At 41.4% G+C, this 12,355-nt stretch overlaps 1 protein-coding gene across 8 annotated transcripts in view; it reads right to left on the bottom strand.

The window, feature by feature from the left end:
* Positions 1-12,355, bottom strand: part of PALLD (palladin, cytoskeletal associated protein) — a 198,649-nt gene that overhangs the window by 4,445 nt on the left and 181,849 nt on the right. For all 8 annotated transcript variants that reach the window (XM_074586951.1, XM_074586946.1, XM_074586952.1 and 5 more), the window contains 4 exons: positions 11,432-11,581; positions 7,077-7,171; positions 1,771-1,903; positions 616-823 (listed from right to left, as the gene is read on the bottom strand). In XM_074586951.1, the coding sequence (XP_074443052.1) occupies positions 616-823; positions 1,771-1,903; positions 7,077-7,171; positions 11,432-11,581 (586 nt within the window). The remainder of the gene's footprint in view (positions 1-615; positions 824-1,770; positions 1,904-7,076; positions 7,172-11,431; positions 11,582-12,355) is intronic.

Here is a 12,355-nt window from a genome sequence, read left to right as displayed (position 1 = left end):
TGAAGTGTTGTCTTCATTAATCACAAAGTCCAATCCTGGTTCATCTGAAGAAACCAGTCACATCAGTATTCTAACAGGGAAGAAGTGAGCGCTAATAGAGCCGAGTGGTTTCCCCCACCTCCCCAAAAGAATTGAAATGTTGAGCACGAAGACTCGATAAACTGGCTGCACAATGCTTGTTAAACAGTGCTGCTTCATACGCCATAAAAGGATGGGCTTTTAATTATAGAAGGAACTGCTCTACAGAAGGTTGGAATGGCATTAATCTAATACGCTGGGAAACACACCAGTCACGTCATACTAGCTGCCCGTTGCTGCATCTGGGTCTGCACAAATTGCCATTAAAAGCCCCAGTCAAGAAAATATAGTCAGGTTTGTGGCCTCAACTGCGGCAAAAGCCCTCTTTTCTGAACTATGTGCACAGAGGTTACTTTCCAGTCAACCTGTGCCACAACATGACATAAATGTACCATCTATAACTATACGGTAGTTCTGTTACTGCTGGGTTTCCTTTTCTTACCCCCCGCCCCTCAGCCATCTCACTTGGTGGCACTTACTCATGTTATCCGTACAGTGCTCAGTGTGGAAGCTTAGCGTGGAGATGCAAGATGTTACCTGCAACGATGAGCTCCAGGCTGAATGTGTTTTCCCCAGCTCGATTGCTGGCAACACACGTGTAGATTCCAGCATCTCTGGCTGTGACTGGTTCTATGATCAAGGAGTGCACGCCATTCTCACGCACCAACATTTTGTGAGAACTATCGGGGCGAATTGGTCTTCCATTAAGTTGCCAGCTTAAGTCTGGAGTCGGTAATCCACTAACCTTAAGTGTAAACACAACAATGGGAAATTGTCTTAGCCATACAAAACACTGGAGGAGTCCTGACTTGTTACTTCAGAGAAGTTTGGTTTTGTTTGCTGCTGCAGGTGTACTACAAGATTTAAAGATGTAATTCTGTCCTCAGTTACACATTGACTCAGTTGTATTAATTTACTTACTTTCTGGCCAACTCCCTGAATTCCGTGATGTCTTATAGGCGTGACTGAAAAAAGATCAGTGTTCAGATACGCTAGAAGCTAAATAATAATACATTGCAAAACAAAAGGCAGGGTGACACCTTTTGTCTTTTTTTTTTTTATTGTTTGCTCTTCACATGGAATGAGAAGATACTCCTTTCTAGATTAACTTCTACTGGAAAACCTGCAGACAAAATGATGTTAGCTGACTAATTATTGAACACTAAGTTCCATTCCACCTAGGTGTAACCTAGCGACAGCACCGCCTGCACTGGGTAATGCTTGGTCTGTGTGAACAAGTCTTGTGCTTTTGAAAGCCGTGCCTTTTGCTCTGGGTACTGCTTGAAAACAAATAGCTTCTCCCAAATATATCAGCATAAAGTAAACGGAAGTCATCCAAGCCTTAATTAATTCTGTTAGGCAAAGTCATAAATCAAGACTGTATTGTTTGAAACTTTAATGGGGGATCGAAACTCAAGTAGGAAAAGGACTTAAACTGGAGAACACACTGTCTTTGTGGTGTGTGCTGCTCCCCTCCACACCCCAGCATAGCTGAATTCTGAAACTCACCTTATTGTGAGCTGCAAGATTTGCCTGAAGCACTTTCATTGGAGGGGAGGCAAACTTTTATTGGCCATAAGCAGTGAGATTAATTAACTTATTAACAGTCACTGAAGCTGCTGATAGGTAAAAATAGCTTTAAAAATAAACTAACTTGTTTTTTGAGTTAGCTGATGTTTGTGTGATACTTGCCTTGCAGTCCATTCTGCAGAGTTTTCCTTCTTGAACGGTCAGGTCTCCAGGAGCCTGCAGAAAATGAGGCCGGAAGAATCTTTCCTGAATTGGTTCATTTTCATCACCACTGTCCCTTGATCGAGATCGTGGTCTTAAAATAACATGAAATAAAGGTAAATTATTTTTTTTTCCCTCTGCTAAATCAGAAGAACCAAAATCACTTATAAGACTGCTTTGAAGTTTAAGTCACTTCTTTGACCTTTACCATAATCGCTCCGTATTTACACACATACACGGGTTCGGGTAGCATTTGGCTCAGACCGAGTCAGTTATGACACTGTAGTTAGTAATTACTTTCATCTAATTCACATGTTGTGGCAAAATATGATCTAGAAAACAATCTTGCTACAGAATAATTGCTTGTAATAATAATTTCTTTATACATGGTAGTATTTTTGTTTAGAGTTAGTCTTTAAATCGCTGAAATAGAAATAAAGGTCGTAGGCCCTAGCACATAGCTTCAGTTCCCCATTTCTAGTGTCCCGTGTGTTTAATCCCTTCACTGTTGCTGATTACACCAGAAGGTGCATATACTGGTCGTTAACTACGCTTACTTTTCAGAAAATAACAGCAGCTAAAAGCTAACTCATCTCAGCTGAGAAGAGACTTTTCCCATCAGGCTTATTTTTCATCTTCTCCTGTTCTGCACTACTGAAGACCACGCAGAAGGTGCTGTGGATATTCTTCCACATTTAACAGAGTTTTTGTCTGAGAGATTCCTGAACATTTTCAAGGCACCGAATTGTGGTGTCAAAACAATGAGAATTTCATTCGCGAGCAATAGGAAGAAAAACTTTGGTCGTTAAATTGTTCTTCATAAAGGTATTATAAAAAGTTTACTAAGAAATAAAAAGAAGGAAAAATAACTCCTGTCCCCAGAAACAGTATGAATCACCTTGAGCTTACACAATATCATTTGATCCATTTTCAGCACTGGCTGTTCTTGCCTGTTAATTTAATCTATTGAATCTTATTTCTAAGCGGTTTCTTGTTTAACTGGATTTTTTTTCTAATTGAAATTTGCATTATTCCGTTTGTGTGATTTAGTGATCAAGGACATATTAATCGAATCGAAACATTAATGGAAACAAAATTTTAGATCAGTTTTTGTCCTTGCCTGATAAGTTCCAGCGGATTCCGTTGTGGAGCCAGCTGCTGCCTGCAGTGACGTGCTGTTGCAGTGAAGGGGAGCTATTCAAATAGCCTCCAAGGTAACTTTATCAGTGACACCATACAGTGAGATTTTCTTTTCTGAATTCCATTGTCTGTTAACTTTTGTTTCTGTTTTAGCCAGTGTCTGCAGTATCCATGCTGCAGTATGTGTGGCTATGCTGCATTTTCTACTGCCCAGGGGCATTTCTTTAGGTTAAAATAATTAATAACCAAAAAAAAAAAAGCTTAACCCCCCCAGCAATTAGATTTGGAAAACAAGATGCTGTACTACCGTATGGAAGAGAAGCACTCTAGCTGCACACTGTGGTCCATTGAGGTTAAGTTTAATTAGGTTTGCTTGAATTTGGTTTACTTTGTACTTCTGTGTTGTTGCCCGTCTCTCTATTATTGCTCTGTTTGCATTGACCAGTCATCACTTTTGCTACAGTATTATCTGCCATAAATAGATAAATTTTGACTTTTTAATGATGATCACAGGCTTCCCACAGCTATAACTAAAGGCAAATGGGGGGCAGGGGGGAAATCTAGCCCGTGCTGCTTATTAAGGTAGGAATGGAGACTGAAATGGGGAACACAGACGGACATCTTTGCACATGCGAAATGCTTATGTACCTCTTCAGGGGCCCAAGGCCGGGTCTTAAGCACTTAGTGTTTTTGCCACTTGAACATGCCTAAAGCTACTTCAGTAGCTCGCAGTGGCATTACAGCCCACAAGCAATGCTGTGCTCTAGCGGGCACGTTCCTAACCAGTTTTGCAGACATCTGTGCCTCATATGCATGTAGCTGGGACAGAAGATGCGTAGTAATCAAGAACAACTCTACTCGTATCTTTTGGTAATTAGTTCTGCAATCCCAACTAGAAACGATGGTATCTAGTTCAGCGAGTGCTACACAGTGTAAGCAACCCATGCAAAATCTGCCTTTGTAGTAGTTACATCATGTTTCCTGTTTAGATACTGCTGATAAGATGCCCATAAAGCACAAGTAACTAGTGCCTCTTCATGTCTTGCAAGGCCGTACCGCAGAAGTGTGAAAGGCCTTCTGAAAGCCACCGTCTCACTGATGCAGCTGCATAAAAAAGCAGCACTGGCCAAAACTGGGGGAAAAAAATTTACACCAAATGAAACGGAAAACAAAAAGGTTAGGAGTTTGTGACCTTTTTTTTTTTTTCTGCTAGTACATTCTTGAATCATGAAAACTAAATTTTCAAATTACACATTTGAAAGGAAACCTAAATCGGCATGGTCTTTTGTTTACAGTCAGAAATGAATAATGCATTTCTTTTTACCTCTTTGTAAATTTACCTCTAAAATTGCAGACTACTTTTAAGCCTTTACCTTGAGAGGTGAAACTAGGCTTATTTTGTGGTTTTAAAGAAATAATGAAATGAGTAGAGCCAAGTACTTCAGATGTCTAGGAACGGCAAATTGCAATAGACTGGCATGACCTCGCATTAGTTGTGGGTTCTGCAGAGTTGTGATGTGGGCATCAAATTGCAAAGATTAGTTTCAGCAACACTGACATCATGAGCTAAATGTGTCCACGGGAGACTCCATGGGCTGGTGTGGCGCAACCCACTAGGGATTTCAGCGAGCAAGAAGCTGGGGAAGACTTTATGACTGACCATATGATAATCATCACTAATTTGGGCTAAAGGAGATTAAGTTCAAATTAATCCTCTAATTGAGAGCAGGGGAAATAGGAATATTTCTTTATTTGGGGCTCTGGCTGGAGCGCACACAAGACAGCTTAGATGCTACAGTGTTGAGCACCATGTCATCCAAGGGACTGAGCCCAAGCTGTCTATACATCAGACAATTCAAAAGTTGTCCTCCCTCCAAAGTAATGCTAAGAAGGCAATGTTTACAAGCTAAGCAAATATCAGAAAAATACATTAAAAATGAAATAACAACTACAAAGAGTGTTTTAAAATGGCCGTGATGTAGTGAAGATGACAAAAAACAGAGTTCTGCCAGAAGACATTCTGTAAGAGATTAAAAATACTTCAGGAAAAGCCTGTCAACAGTGTAACAAGTCATAAAGTTCATTAAGCTAATAATTACACTTGTAAAAAAAAAAAACAAAAAAAGGTTTTGTTGCACTCAAGCAAAAAAGCTTATAGAAATAATACTGTGATGCCACAGGAGTATTACTTGTCAAAACTATATGCAATACATGTGACAAGTCTCTTAGTAGATGGGGCACATATAATATTGTGGTATGTTACATTGGAAAAGCCGACGGTGGGAGTCTGTCGTAGGAAGGTTTTATGTGGCGGCATTCCACCAGTCTCTGGGAGAATGGGACAATGGGAGTGGTGGGAAATGTCACTGAACAGAAACAGTATCGTGCTGAATCCTCAGCAGAAACAGCCCTTCCGTTAGTAAAGGTATCAGGATGAGCCCTTCACGTACGGTAATTTTAGAAGAAATAAGAATCCCCAGTAATTGCCCTGGTTTTAATTAAACTGCTATATGAAAATATCTTATTTATAATTCATTACTCTACTGGCCACCAACCAAAACACAGTGGCTGCTTGAGCGGTTGTCTCAATTGGAAAATAAAATAGCAGCCGTAAACAGCCTCGGCCTTCGATTGTATTTGGAGCGATTGAAAGATGAGACTCCCCCATTCGTACCCAAGGGTTCTGCCTGTCGCAGAGACACACACACACACATTTTATCCTTCAGCAAGATGCCGAAGTGTCAGCTGCTCGCTGCTCTCTTACCCATACCTACCTTCCTTTCTCCCGCCCCCGTTTTTAAAGATGTTCCCCCCTTTCTCACCCTGCGTGCACTGACTGATTCAGCTGAAACCTGACTCTTGATGGCAGTTTCTCCCTTCAGGGATTAACAGAGATCTTTCATTTTTACCCATTATCTGCAGGTGCCAAGTGCCTCATTTACCGCACACCAGATGGACCCAGCTTTTGTGGGCTGTTCCCAGAGCGCAGCGATAGCAGGGTATTCCCCCTCCATGAGCAGCCTGAGCTTTGGACTTAACAGGCCTAAACATGAAGCCTTAGGGGGGATTTGGGGGGGGATGCCTCAGTGAGAGCTGGTGGGAATGGTGGGAAATGCTCTCAGGACTGTGGGAAGCCCAATTTGTTCCATGCAGGAATAAGGCTGATAAGATCTTTTAAACAACCAACCTCGCTTCTTAATGCTTCCTCGTTATCAGAGCGGGTAAGGGAGTCTGTTTTGCGGGCAGCAATTTTACATTACATCCTACTGCCGCTACTAATGTTAGAGGAATCATTTCTTTATTGCACATTGACTGTATTTAGTTACACCTGTTCGACATATTGGGCAATACTGGGATTCTGTGGCCATTGTGACCATTAAGCAAAACACATGCCCCATCACAGCAGAATCCGGAACCGGAGCCCTCATTCCCTTGAAAGCGATTCTGTCTGGGTAAGCAAAATGAATTTTTTTGTATCATCGAAAGCTATCTAAGCTATGCTAAATAGCCTCATAAATGCTTTAAGTAATGAAAACGAAGTAATTGAAGGGAAAATGCCCTTATATGGTCCAAAACCATAAACCAAAGCTTCATATGTGAATAATAGTAAACTCACCAAAGATAAGTTTAATACTTTATTTCTGACTCATAATTCCTTCTAAGAGCCTGAACTGAAATCACTGAAATACTGAACTATTTCTAATGTAAATCTAATAAACTTATTTGGCATGCAGCTATTTCTGCTGTTTCTTTAAATGAATACCTATTAAAAGCTGCAGGAAGTCGGGGTTCCTGGTAGATTTCTAGTCAGGTGAGATGTTTTAAAAAAACATCTAAGTGACAAGGTCCTTCCTTTGAGACAAGGAGTAATTAGTGAACATCGCCAAGAAAGGAGAAGGAGACAGGCAAAATTAAACATACTTGAAAATCGTGTCATTTCAGAGGTTGCTTATACTTCGGAGCGCGCAAGCTGTGCAGAAATTTTTAGACAGCAGAGGTCACATTTCTTCCCAAATGCCAGACCTTTAGCTTACACTCTTCACATTCTTTATCTTATCATCATAATTTTGCAAAACACTTACTATTAAAAGGAAAAAAAAAAAAAGAAAAAGCAAAGCATCGAGTACCTTCTGATATGAGGCTGACCAGAGGGTGACCAAGGACTGCGGCCTCTTTGATTTACAGCTTGAACCATCAGCCTGCCCGTGCAGCTTATTCTGCCCTGTTAGGATGATGGAGAGAAGGAACATTAAAATACTTAGAGCCTGCAATATTAATAGATGTCCAACCTGATCGCTTCTTTTTTGCCCACCTGTTAGAAAGTCTGTAATACAACCTCTTCTTTCACTAAGTCATTGAAAACCATTTGTCAAGATACCTTCTGATACTAGGCTATTTTATCAGCTTCCAACCTAACACAGAGCAGACTGGAGTAATTGTGTCTGTAACACACAGTCATGGTTAAAATGGTCCACCTGAAAGTTTTTCTTTAAAAAGTAAAATTATTAGTACCACTGGCAATTAAGTCCTTAAAACAGTATATGGACTAAGTTATTGTGGGTGGGAGGTTTCTCTGTGTATGGCAAGTGGACAGAAAGAGGAGACAACTAGTTGAAGATCAGTCCCTCTTCAAAATGGCACTTGGAAAGTGTTGGAGACTAACAACAGAGCTGCTGCCTCTAAAGTGGATTGATCCCCTTGATCTGGTGCAGCCACAGCTCAAAAAAAAATAAATCCATGAATGTAAAAACCAAAAGAATTGTACAAGTACTGAAAGGGTCGTCTCTGAGGAGCGAGCCTGGTTTGGGGGTGGGAGTGGCAGCGGAGCACACGCCTGCACTGCTGGGCATTGGCGAGAGGTCAGTCCTCTCGGGTTATCTTCAGTGAATGATAAAGCTTTAAATAAAACATCGTCTCTGTTGTATTTAATCCCCATTTTTTGTTTTACTTTGTTTCTTATGTCAGAATAAACTCTTTTGGTTTTTAAAAGACAGATTGTCCAGCGCAAGCACTAGAGGCAACAATCTTGGGATGGGGCAGCCTGAAGGCAGAACTGCTGACACCTGGGGCTCTGCAGAACTCACCATGCAGGGGGTAAAAGCGTTTGGTGGTATTAATAAATATACACAATAGATACAAATAAAAAGCTATATATAAACACAATACTGTAGCATAAGATTATATACTTTTACATAACAATGTGATTTTCATAACTTTTTTAAAAATTATAGTTTTCATTAGCTCTTTGATGAATGTATAGAAGATGTACACCTGCCCCTCTGCCCCCTGGCCGGGCAGCAGTAAGGCAGCAGCCACACCAGCGTCGCAGTGTGGCCCAGGTCGAAGCTGTGTGCTCCGCACTCAAGTCTGTTGGCATAAAAGTGACAAATATTTTTGTCACAGTAATTCAGGGGTTGCAAATAGCTGTTTATTAACAACTGGTCAAAGTCCATCGAAAAGCACTTTCACTGGGATCACAAGCAGCCTTCTAATGGCAATGACCTCTCTGCTACTGCTGGACCATTAGAAATGAAGTCTCTGTCCCACTTTTATTCCCATGACCCACTTAGTCCACGAGAAAAATACTTGAGTTAAAATAAGCCATTTTGCACAACCTGCAGCCCTTTCTTAAACAAAAGCTTTTTTAGTGTTACATCGGGAACACATACATTTCTAGTTTGGGCACCACTGCATATTCATCTTTTTCTGGCAGGTGATGAATTCACGCATTTTGGGATAATTTCTGCATATCTCAATATGTGAAGGCATCACAAATGGAAACACAAAGGACAGTAAGGAGTTTGGATAGGGAAGAACAAGCAGGAAGCCAAAAATGGGGAAAAGTCATGGGCTGAATGGGAAGAGAGCGACAAGTGGGAAGTAATTAATGAGAAGATGTCCTAGAAAATAAGGGATAATCCAGACTGAGGACTGGGTGCACGGTGCAAAGAAGTGCAGAGAACTGGATAAAAGGCAAGAAGGTGAAAGCAAGGACTCGACTGGAGCCCATACAGCTCCTGGAAAGAGACGAGTTAAGGGACATAGCCTGTACCTAAAGGCCTACAGCAGGCAAGGTTCTGTGTTTCTCTAGGCCTGGGGTCAGCTTGCTCTGGATTAAATTCTATGGCAAATTTTACTGCAAACCCCAGCGGTGCGCTAGAAGCTTAATTCCAGATCACTGCGCTTCACATGGCAGGCAACGGCGGGGGCTGTATTAACTACTGCGGAGCATTTCCAAGGTGTGTCAACAAGTCACTTTACATACATAAATCCTGCAGTATTAGTCCAGATTGTGAGATGGCTTAAGCTGGCAGAGCTTTAACGAACTGAATCCTTTGCTTTAATAAAATCAATTTCTATCAGCTAAGAACACGCCTTTTTGCTTTGTAGTTTGGTGGTTCCAATAGCAATGATTAAAACACAGCGAGTGCCTAGCAAATATCTACCAGTCCATCAGAATCCTGCTGCAGGCTCCCTTATAGTTACATATTTCGCTTTTCTTAAGGAAAGGTTGCCAAATTTGTCTAAGTTTGTGATAGCTTTGAGATGTGGACAACTTTCCATTAGAATTGAGGAAGCCATGCCAAAGTTATTTCCACTCAGGATGACTTAAAAGAATTGGAATCCAGATCTTTGAGTGTGAAAGGCTAGTACATTAAGTCACAGCCCTTCTTTGCCTCCATTGTACTGTTAAACACAAAGTAAAAGCAAGCAAATAGTGGAAGAGATAAGTATGTTTGCCTGGGAATTACACTGTGCAGAAAGAATAGAATGGGCTCGGTGAAACAGACAGATGTTTTGTTTAGGGGAGCCAGAGGAGGATGCTTCTGGTTGGTCTCCAAAGAGGGGAGAAAAGCACAGAGCCAGAATTTTATCATTTAACAAGACTGCTTTTTCAATCCCCAAACTAGGAACAACACAAACACAGCTCATTTTAGTACATCTGAAAACCCACCAACAAACCAGTGTCATCAATGACCAGAACTGATAACCTAGGTCACTGCTGCGTCATTGAAAGAGCATTATCCAGAATAACAAATGCTAAAAAGTAGGCCCTAAATATTCAGGACAGAGTACAGAGCCCAAACTGAAAGGCAGTTTATTCAGCAAGGTCTCTAAGACTTTGGATCACGCAGTAACGCTACACAGGGGACCTCTGGACATGCACTAACACAACACTTACAGGAAGATGAACAGGATTTGCTCCCTACCTTGAGCATGCATGCGTTTATTAATCATTTTTACACTTGCTGTGAATTTCCACGATTTAAACGGTCCCAAGTGTTATAACACAATAGTCATCTATGTGTAAAATCTCCCAGCTTGAAGAATCCCCTCGGCCTTATGCTATTTCTTTATTATATCTTTATTTCTGTTATTTGTATATGCAGAAATAATATTTAAGCTACCTAGATTTAAGCGGTGCGGTTTGTAGAACCTAGCCTAACGCTGCTGTAGGGGCGTGTGTACAATCCCATACATTCCCCGGCACGCTGCAATAAGAGCAGGATGGACAGTTAAAGAGCAAGGCAAAACCGGCAGCGTCATGCTCGGTAACCTAGCAACATTCATAACAGAGCACAACACTCCTCTTTAGATTAAACCCTGTCTCAGCCATACACTTTGTTATTTTACAGTGTGATTCTACTTGCAGGCCTGGTCTTGGCAAGACATTTGGTACTACAGAAGAAAATAATTCGTTACACCCCTGAAGTTATGTTGCTGCCTTGGTTTCTCACGTGCAAATCTTTCCCCCTCCACTCGCTGTGCTGTAGGGAAAGTGGATTGAAAACGTTACTTCAATAGGATGCGTGAGCTGTAAGTTTAGCTGTGCCCAACGCTGTAGTGGGTGTCTGTTGTGTATCTCAGCCCTCGTATTGGGTCTGCGAAGAACAAATAACATTACAAAACCAGTAACACTCCAGGTTTCAAAACAACATTGTTTAAGACTTTGGGATCAACACAGGAGACGCCCCCTACATAAGTACTCCAATTTTTTGCCTTACAGAATTGCAATGGCTGCCTAATGTAAACGCGTTGCGGTGCGATATACTCCCACTCATTTCAAAAAGTTGGCCTCGGTCAGTGAGTAGTGTCAACAGAAGAAAAATGAAATCGCTGGATTGGGTTACTTCTGCTGGTAAACTGGATTTTTTTCCTCCCTCTAGAGTATGTTTGCTATCCATGCTCAGTTAGGATACTGCGATGTTATCAGCTGAAACAAATGGGGGAAGAGTGATTAAAAAGCAACACTCCTCCCCTCTGAAACCTCAAGCCATAGGAAAAAACCTGCTGTTGAGTTGCTAATCTCTTGGAGATAGAAAGGTCCCACCCTACTGATGCAAGATGAAAACAGAAATCTAGCTTACACACTTTATGGTGACTTCATCATTTAATTAAATCATGCATACGTAAGATGAGATAGTTTTCTGAAGATTTATGTCCAGAAGCGTGTTTGCTCTGGGGCCAAACCTTCATTTACCTGTGGGTTAGCAGCCATAATAGTGTAATTCCCATCATCATCCAGGGTGGAGGCTGCCGTATGCAGGGAGCAAGTTCCATCAGGTTCTCTTTGAATTCGGTAGTGATCGCTTCGTTTAGAAATTTGCTTCCCATCTTTAAACCAATAAATCTGCAGGAAAAAACAAGGCACGGCTGGTAAGAGGTGGGTGCTCATTGTCATCGTCTCTCAATTAACAGCGCTAACGAATCTTAACTGCTGAAAACCTCTCTGGTAGGCATGAAAAGGAAAGCGGTTTGATCAACTAGTGAAAAAGTGAACCACTCACTAAAAGGCAAGTTTCAGATTAGCAATCGCTCAAAGAGAAAGACAGCAGCATGAACATTCAGCAAAGGAATGCACAGGTGCCTTAGGGCTGTCCCCGTCCCTAGCAGAGAACAGCAGCTGAACATTTCAAGAACTGAAAATAAATGTCATTACAAAGAAAAGTTCTATTTCAGAGAAGATTACTAATTTTAAATTTTTATTTCACTTAAATCTGAAGAAGTTGGAGAAAAAAAACACTACTGCTCTCTTTTCAGAAAATAAAAGCGTAAACCGAAGCAATTACAGGAATAATTAGTCCACTGATGAATAAAATAGAAGTAATGATCTCACTGTTGCAATACCAGTTTGGTCTCATAGCCATTACGCTGACTGGACTGGCGTAAAAAGCCAGAAGGGGGTTCAGCCGCTCCGGCTGGCCATGAGCGGCTCAGGACATGATGGGGCCAGCCCAGCGTAACTGCCTGGCCGAAACCAACAGCGTCCCCCCGGTGTGGCAGGCAACTGCAGAAATGGGTGGCTTTACAAAGCAATAGGAAATAGTTCAAAGCAAGTCAGCACATCGATAGGCTTTAATAATTGTCCGCCAACACCAGTGTAGTTCCAAGCCCTACAGAACAG

This window comes from Larus michahellis, chromosome 5 (genome assembly GCF_964199755.1).
Source record: "Larus michahellis chromosome 5, bLarMic1.1, whole genome shotgun sequence".
NCBI lineage: Eukaryota > Metazoa > Chordata > Aves > Charadriiformes > Laridae > Larus > Larus michahellis.
This window is presented reverse-complemented; position numbering and strand designations above follow the sequence as displayed.